Raw genomic sequence first — 8,658 nt, 5'->3', positions numbered from 1 at the left:
TCAAGCATGGGACAGTTCCCATCGAGATTTATACTCACCCCCCAGTGCCAGGAGTTGCTCGTGCGTGCCACGCTCGATAATCTTGCCACTGTCCAAAAGCACAATCTGGTCACTGTGGCGGATGGTCGTGAGGCGATGCGCGATGGTGATCGTGGTAACATCGAAGCGCCGCTGAAACAAGTCTAAGTTGCGCTGCACTCGCATTTCTGTTATGCTATCGAGGGCACTGGTAGCTTCATCGAGCAGCAACAGCTTTGGGCAGCGGATAACGCCTCTGGCGATGGCCACGCGTTGTTTCTGTCCGCCGCTGAGTTGCTGGCCCCGGTAGCCCACCTCCGTGTCGTAGCCGTTGTCCATCTCCATGATGTCGTCATGGATGCAAGCGGTCTTTGCTGCCTCAATGACCTCCTCCTCCGTGGCATCGGGCAACGAGTACTTGATATTGTCACGGATGGTGCCGCTGAACAGGGAGGGCTCCTGCAGTACAATGCTGAGCTGGTCGCGCCACGTGACAAGGTCGAGAAAGCTGAGATCTTGGCCATTGATGAGTACCGTGCCCGACGAGATAGGATAGAACCGAGCCAGAATTTGCACAATGGTGGACTTGCCACAACCCGTCTGCCCCATCAGACCGTTCGACGAGCCTGCCTGAAAGTTGAGAGAGACGTTGTTCAGCACCTTCGCTCCCTCACGCGCCGGGTACGCGAAGCTAATGTTGTGGAACGCGATACCCACCTGCTCCTCGAAGTTCACCTTGCCGTACTCATAACTGTCCACCGCCGGCACACGGTCAATAACGGTGAAGACACGGTTCGACGAGTCCCGCGCATCGCGCAGCTTCGTCGCAAAGCTGCCGGCCTCCGCACCCGCCAGCGTTGAACCCATAGTGATGGCCATTGCAGCAACCAACACGTTGCTGAAGTGGGTCTCGTTCTTCTCAATGAGGGTTCCGCCATACCAAAACGAGAGAGCCATCGATCCCATCAGTGTGATCTCCGTCACACCGGTGAGAATACTAATGAGAACAATGCGGCGCTCGGCAGTCTGCTCCGCGATGTTGATGATCCGCTTGTATCTCTTAATCACCCGATTCTGCATGTTGAAGGAGGCGACAGTGCGTATAGAGCCGAGGGCTTCGTTCACTACCGTGTCGATGCCACTCTCGCGAACCTTTTCTGAGTCAGCAAAGAAGATTTGCTGCGCAACGATGCTGCCAACAAACAGCGGCATCGTGGCCAGGCACACGAGCGCTACCTTCCACTGCATGAAAATGCCAATTATAATGCCGCCGGCGAGTGCGCAGACAGACCTGAGACGGGAACCGAGGGTAGGGCCGTACAGCTGATGTACTGCCTCGCAGTCGCCAGAGAGAAGGGTCGTCAATCCCCCGGGGTCTCGATGGGGCATGTCAAAGAAGGTTTGGTCCTGTCGAAGAATTCGCTGGAACAGCAACGACCGCAGCTCACAGGTGAGGTACTCGCCGACGTAGCCGTAGAAACCCGTGAGCACAGCCCCTAGGAAGTAGACAGCGCCCAAAAGAATGAGCAGAATCGCGTAGAGGACTGCCTGTTTTTGCATGTGCTTCTTGTCCTGCGTCTGGCGGTAGTTACCGAGACTGTTGATCAGCTGAGAGATCGTGAGGCCGACGCAAGGGAAGACGATGGCCGTGATGATGGAGCCTAGCAAACCTAGTACAATCGCCCACCAGCGACTCTTGGTCATTTTCATAATGCGCCACATCGACACGCTCGTCTTCCGCTCTTCCCAATCAGTTCGGTGCTCGAAGGGGACATTGTCGACGTTGGAATACTGACTCCACCGGTCGTCCTCTTCGTAGAAGCCATTGCTGTTCGAGTCCCACGAGTTATCGCTGCAGTAACTGTCGACACTCGACACGCTATCACCGGCATTTTCGTCGAGAGCGCCTGGATAGAGGTAGAAGCTTGTGTCGTGTACCACAGTGCGCAAGTTTCCCATGGCGGTGTCCTGCATCATCACCATCGAGGCGAAGCGGCCGTTCATGCGGATGAGCTCCTCATAGGTGCCGCACTCAACAATGGAACTGCCACCGTAGCGCGACCCGTCGAGGAAGTAGATGCAATCCATCTTTGCGATGGTGGCCATTCGATGTGCGATCGTGACCACCGTCATTTTGCTATTCTGCGTGAGATCGTCTATGGCGCGCTGCACCTCCACCTCCGACTTTCGGTCCAGCGCGCTCGTCGCCTCATCCAGAAGGAGGATGTCGGCACCACGCACGACGGCACGCGCGATAGCGAGTCGCTGCTTTTGACCGCCACTCAACTGGCTGCCCAGAGCACCAACGTTGGTGTCGTAGCCATCTGGCAGGGTCAGTATCATATCGTGAATGTGGGCCTGCTTGCATGCCGCCACTACCTCCTCAAAGGTGGCACTGCGTCGCCCCATACGGACGTTGTCGAGCACTGAACCAGAGAACAAGTTCGGCTCTTGCGAAACGATGCCGATGCGGTTGCGCCACGACCTAAGGTCTAGGTCGCGGAGATCGTGCCCGTCCACGTAGACAGCACCCTCTGTGGGGTCGTAAAAGCGCTGAATAAGACTGATGAGAGTCGACTTGCCGCACCCTGTCGATCCAGAGAACGCAACCTTCTGGCCCTTGCGAATCTCGACACTTAAGCCTCTGAAAATGACCTGATCTAGACGCGTCGGGTAGGCGAACGTAATGTTCCTCATCTCAATGCATCGCTGAAATGTCGCCTCCTTGCCAGGCCCGTTCAGGTCAATTGCCGGCTGCTCATCGATGGTCGTGAAAATGGGGTACGCTGCTGCGCGCGCCTCCACGAAGGACAGGAGGGCTGGAAACACTTGTCCGAGACCCATGGCGCCGTTCATCACCGTCAGAAAGGTTGCCGCAACGGAGCCGACGTCGGCGCGGCCGCTCTGGACAAGGTACACAGCGAGGAGAAAGGCGAGCCCGATGACGCACAGAATGACTCCCATCACGGAAGCGCCCGCCATCGCCACGAGAAAGTCCTTCTTAATACCCGCCTTGCGCGACCCCACTACCATTTCTGAGAAGCGCTCCACCTCGTGCATCTCCCGGTTGAAACTCTGCACTGTTTTGATGTTCTGCATGACTTCCTGAGCAATGGCACTCGCCCTCGCGTACTGCTTGCGTGTCACCGACACGTGGCGAGCTGACGCGGCAGAGAGGAAGTACACCATCGCTCCAATGAGCGGAAAGGAGCCCATTATAAGGAGCGTCAGCTCCCAGCTCGCAATGAATGCCAAAGTGATGCCGATGAGGCCGGTGCCGAGGTTCTCAATCCAGCTGGCGAAGCGGTCGTTGATGCCGTTGAGGACGACACGTGTGTCTCCAGTCAGACGAGAAATGAGCTCACCAGGCTTGCGGCCATCGTGCCAGCTGATGTCCTGGTTGACGACAGCAGAGAAGTAGGCGCATTTGATGCGGCCGACCAGGCGCGTGGCAGTCACCTGGTATGTCGCAGTCTTGATGAAGACGAGCACCATCGAGAGGATGCCAACGCACGCCATCAACATCGCATAGTTGCGCGTCAGCTGCGGTGCCATTTCGTCGTCGTACGCATTGTTCGTCATGCGTCCAAAAAAGTACATAAAAAGCGGCGTGACACCGCCGGAGCAGAAGGCCGCAGTGCTACCCACAATAACGGCGAACCACTCACCAGGGGAGCGATAGCGAAACAGCTTGAAAATGGGCACCTGTCCTCCTATCTGCTCCGATACTGGCTCCTCCGCATCCTGGAGAGTTGCCTTAACCTTCGTCTTTTGATCGGCTGACATCATTCTAGCGAAGATGCGTGCGAGCCAAACTGTCGAGCGCCTTACGAGACCCAACGCGAGGAAACAGAAAAGAAAAGCACCCGAAGTTCACTACATCACCACTGTAAGGGGTGTCAGAGAGACCCGGTGACATGTGAGGCGTGCACGTTGTTGCGAGTATGCGTGCAGGCGTGGGGGAAGTGGCATGACAGAGGTGAAAAGTGTAGACGAGGAGAGGGGTAAGGCGCCGAGAGCAGCGGAATATCTCAGTGCAGCACCGCATAGCCAACAACATGAGCTTGCATACTTCTCCACCAGCAGGGGCGCCGTTCAAGTTCTCCTAGCGGCCGAGAGCATTCTTGCCTCTTTTATAGTGCTGCGTGACTCCATCATCACAGCGTCGTGCCTAAATACTTAAATGCTGCTTCACACCCTTCCCACATACCTGAAAGGCGCGGCGTATCTCGTTCACGTGCACCACTACGTGCAGAGAAGAGTAAAACATTAATCTTGCGAGGATGTCATGGAAGACTCACGACGAGGACAGCGTAATGCGTGTGGGTGTGTGGTTCACTGTGGTCCACTGTGGAGTACGTCAAGTGAAGTACTGTGACATGAGTAGTGTTGGCGCGTTTGGACAAAGGCTGCTTAAGCGAGTGATAGTAGTCCACTCGCAGAGACTCGCTTGCATGACAAGGGCAAAGCCAGGAGAAAACGCCCTCGCAGTGACCACACGGCATTGGCAGTGCCCCTTCCACTTCCTTCAGTGTTTCTGGACAAATACGAAACACACAAACAATCATGTCAGCGGTGGTCATGTGACGACGCATACAGGCCGGCAAAAAACGAAGAAACATGAGAACACAAGGAAATCTACTTTATGAAACTCACAAGCTCATCAAAAACCCGCAAACATGCACGGCTGTGTGAACAGCCACCGCGTACAGGGCGTGTCTATGACAAGACAACAACCACACTGATACCGCGGTGAGTAACCGTGTGCGTGTGTGTGTGTGTGAAGGGGTCTGGTGGAAAAGAATCTAGGCAATCGCAATACGACTGAAAAGAAAATAAAGAAACACCTCGACATATACTCTAAGGCTGCGCTCGACGCCGTCCGAGTGAAGAAAAAGATCGCTGCGCAGCGGCACGGGTAGAGGAGTGGGCAGAATGACGGCAAAGAATGCGAGAAGACCAACAAACCCCTCGATTTCTGGGTGCAGAGGTGCGGTGCCCTTCCATCGACGTCTGCGGTCTTTGTCCACAGAAGCTACTGAATCTTGAGCGGGTAGATCATCTCCACCATCTTCTCCCACTTCCACCCGTTCTTGATGCTGCGCGCCTCAGCGTTGGTGCACAGAACGATGTCCGCCTGCTCCGTGTCTTCGACGAAGATGGCACCACCCTCCTTGAGCAGCAGGCTGGCGGTGCTGTAATGCTTGCAGGACATGAACAGCTCTGTGAGGGCAATGCGCTTCTTCAGCAGTGGTGGCTCCTCATGCTGGAAGCCGTAGTTCTCTTCACGCAGCCATGTCTGCTCTTTCAAAGAGTCCACCACGTACGACTCGGGCAGCACCCAGCAGCCTCGCACAAGCGCCGTCAGAAGCTTAATCGTGAGCTGGCCATTCGTGATGAGGTGGGTAAGGTTGGACGGCACAGGCATGTTTGACTTGCACTCCGCAATCGCCACGTTCGGCAGCTGCTTCACCGCATGCAGCACGTCGTTGCCATCAAACCCACTGATCGCAAAGACGCGTGCGTCTTCAGTGCGCGCACGTTTCATTGAGCTGCCGCCGGTGGCTGCGTACGATTGTCCAGAGGAGACACTGCGATTCTTGCCATGGCGGGAGAGCGACGCGGTCGTCGCGTTGGTGTGCAGGGACTGCATCGGCGAGCGCGACGCTGCCTGCGAAATGACGCGACGCGACAGCTCCTCCAGCTTCGCCTCCACCGCCGTACACCTGTCGACGGCAGCGCTGAGCTCTACCTCAAGTGTGGCGACCTTCGTCCTCTCCTCCTCGAAGCGCTGGCGGTAGTCACGCGCCATTTCCTCAAAGCGACGGTGCTCCCTTGCCTGGGCCTTGAGCGTCGTACACTCTTCCATCAGCGCCTCCGTCTGTGCGCGAAGGTCGCGGGTCGAGGCGAGGCCGTCGTCAGCAGATTTGATCTGCGCTTTACGTAGCTCCGAGAGCTCGTCTTTGCTCTGCATCAACGTCACCTCCAAGGTACGGATGCGCTCCTTGGCATCGCGTATGTCCTTCGAAAACTCCTCCTCGATGTCGTGGTTCTGCTTTATCAGCCGCTCCACCCGCTCCGCGGCTTCCTCGGCCGCCTCGGCGTTCAGCTGCGCATCGCTCGCCAGCTGCGCGTTGTCCTGCTCTGCCGCGACACATCGGTCCTTGGTGTGCACAAGCTCTTCTTCTGCTTTGGCAAGCTGTCGCTCCCGCTGCGCCAGCACGCCAGCTACGGTGGAGAGCTCACTTGACGCCTGTGCAAGCTGGCGACGTAGAGACTGAGCCTCTTCCTCGATGGACGTCTTACTTCCCCGCGCCTCACGGACCGCCGCCTCCATCTGGAGCTGGAGCTCGCACAGAGCAAGACGATGCTCCTCAGCGAGGCACCGCACTTCCTTGACGCGATCGGCTGTCAGCTGCCTCACGTCTTCCTGCAGCTGGCCTGCCGCTTGGCGTGCCGCAGCCAGTTCTTCAGCCGTTGTCTTCGTCCGCTCCTTCCAAAGACGCAGCTCCTCTTGCAGCTCTGCGATAGCAGTATTTTTTGACTCCATCACCTGATTCACACGCTCCTCGTTGAGCGCCTTTTGCTCTTCGAGGTACGTCACGTTCAGCCTCTCTTGCTGCTGCACAAAGCTGCGGTGCTGCTGCTCCAGCGCCTGGTACTCTTTCTGTAGAGCATCGATTCGAGACCTGCAGTCGCTCACCTCAGCACACGACTTTTCCAAGTCATTAAGTGTGGTGGCGAGCTTCGACTCCGACAGCTCGCGAGCCTTCTGTGCTTGCTTCGCCTCCGCGGCGAGTCGCGTCATCTCCTCCGCCGCGCCTGCCAGCTCGTCACGCATCGACTGCAGCCGTACCTGGCACTCACTCTCCTGCTGCTCTGCCATATCGTCGAGTCGCTTCGCGTTCTCCTCGCGCAGTTTGTCAATCGACCTCTTCAAGAACTCCACCTCCTCAGTACGAGTGACGCCTTCGGTCGACATCTTCGCCTCAAGAGACATGCGCGCCTTGTATTCCCGTTCGATCCGCTGCGCATAGTCCCCAATCTCCTGCTGGAGGTGGTGGTTGCTCTCGCGCAGCAGCTTCACCTCCTCCTGCGAGCGCGTGAGCTCAAAACGGGCAAAGTCGAGGTCCTTCTGAATGTCTGACACTTTCAGCAGCTCCCGCTTCGCCTGTGTGTAGCGCGCACGCAGCTCATCGTGCTCCTGTGCAGAGATGAGCGCGGAGTGGGAAACAGAAGTCCGATTCGGGTATCGCATTGACGGACGCTGCACAGACGCGCGCAAGAGGCTGCTGGTGTCCAGAACCATCTTTGTCAAGTCCATCTCCTTTCCAGCGGCGGCTTTCTTCTCCATGTTGGGCTGGGAAGGAGGCGCGATGGTATCCTCCTGGGAGGTCTTGGTAGCGGTGGACGTCGAAGTGACAGCAGTTGTGGGGACAAGCACTGGTGCCAGTGCTTCTGCCGTGTCCTCCTCTTCCGGGATCGGGTCAGGGAGGGTTATGCTCTTCTGGAGCCACAGGCTGTCTGCCTCGCTCATTGTGGTCGCGGTTTGGTGTTCTTCTGCTTTGCCGCCGGGGTACACGAACTGGACGGTGTCAAGAGCGTGCAAAGCGGTGCACTACAGAGAGTCTAAAGTGGGGAGAGCGACGCGTGCAGTCTGGTGTGATCACTAAACGCATACGGCGCCTGAGGGCCTGCTGAATCCAAATAAGAGCGACAACAAGCGATGGTCTGTGCGAGCACTGAAACAGGCCAGTGCACTGGGAAGGGGGTTTGTGCGACTCGCCAATTTCTCGCTCGATAACCGCTGTCACGGTGCTCAGATCGCTCTCTGCGCACGTAAGCGTGTTTGCAAAGGCCTGCGTGAGAGATGCTCCTGGGGAGAAGCTAAGAACAAGTTCGCCAGCCTTGACTCAAACGAGTAGGAGAGCACGTCACTGTGGCCATGACCGTGTATGCATGTGTATGCGTGTGTGTGTATGTGTAGGTGCGGGGGCACATCACCAAGAAAGCGTTAAAAGACGATGTCGTGAAAAACATTGGCGAAGCGGTGCGCAACCATCGAGAAGGGCGACATTCTACGCAGTCGCTTCGAAGCAATTGTGATGAGGCGCGAGTATAATCCCATGAGACCTACTCGCAATGCCATCCACAGTCCACACACCACACAAGGCGCTAAACACAACGGTAGACGTAGACTTGGGTCGCTGCGCACATTGCATAAAGACAGCTAAGCAGGTGTACTGCTCTCCCTTGGGTGTGCACGCACACGCGTATGCGCACATCCTGAATCACTTCTCCACTGTGTGTGCGTTTTCTCCTCTTTTGGCGGCGCACACGTGCACCATCCGGGTGCATATGATCGCGCCTCACTGCCAACACACCACAACAAAGGCGCGTGTGCACGACTCCCTCTCTTCAGCGCCGCACTCCACCTCATGAGAAATTGGGAGGCAGCAAAGGCGAAGTGCCAGCGGAGACATACACATAAGGCACGAGCCCCTTCACAAAGTTTGGCCAATCGGCAAGTTGACCTTGTCAAACAAATTCGAATAACATTGCAGCTGCCTCAGTTCTCTTAGGAGAACTGGAGCGGGCAAAAGAAAAGCGAGGCGGTACACTCTCAGCGATGCCTCTCCT

General features: G+C 56.8%; 2 protein-coding genes across 2 annotated transcripts; both read right to left on the bottom strand.

Annotated features, from left to right (window-relative positions):
• Positions 1 to 3,807, bottom strand: ABCB2 (ABC transporter, putative; the record flags this gene model as incomplete). Its single annotated transcript, XM_010701781.1, has 1 exon — positions 1 to 3,807. One exon carries the CDS (start codon positions 3,805 to 3,807, stop codon positions 1 to 3), a length of 3,807 nt encoding a protein of 1,268 aa, XP_010700083.1.
• Positions 3,808 to 5,053: 1,246 nt separating this feature from the next.
• Positions 5,054 to 7,555, bottom strand: LPMP_262630 (hypothetical protein; the record flags this gene model as incomplete). Its single annotated transcript, XM_010701780.1, has 1 exon — positions 5,054 to 7,555. One exon carries the CDS (start codon positions 7,553 to 7,555, stop codon positions 5,054 to 5,056), a length of 2,502 nt encoding a protein of 833 aa, XP_010700082.1.
• Between the last annotated feature and the right edge of the window lie 1,103 nt (positions 7,556 to 8,658).

Source organism: Leishmania panamensis, assembly GCF_000755165.1.
Source record: "Leishmania panamensis strain MHOM/PA/94/PSC-1 chromosome 26 sequence".
Taxonomy (NCBI): Eukaryota; Euglenozoa; class Kinetoplastea; order Trypanosomatida; family Trypanosomatidae; genus Leishmania; species Leishmania panamensis.
The sequence above is the reverse complement of the archived record's forward strand: the minus strand, read 5'-3'. Positions and strand labels throughout refer to the sequence as shown.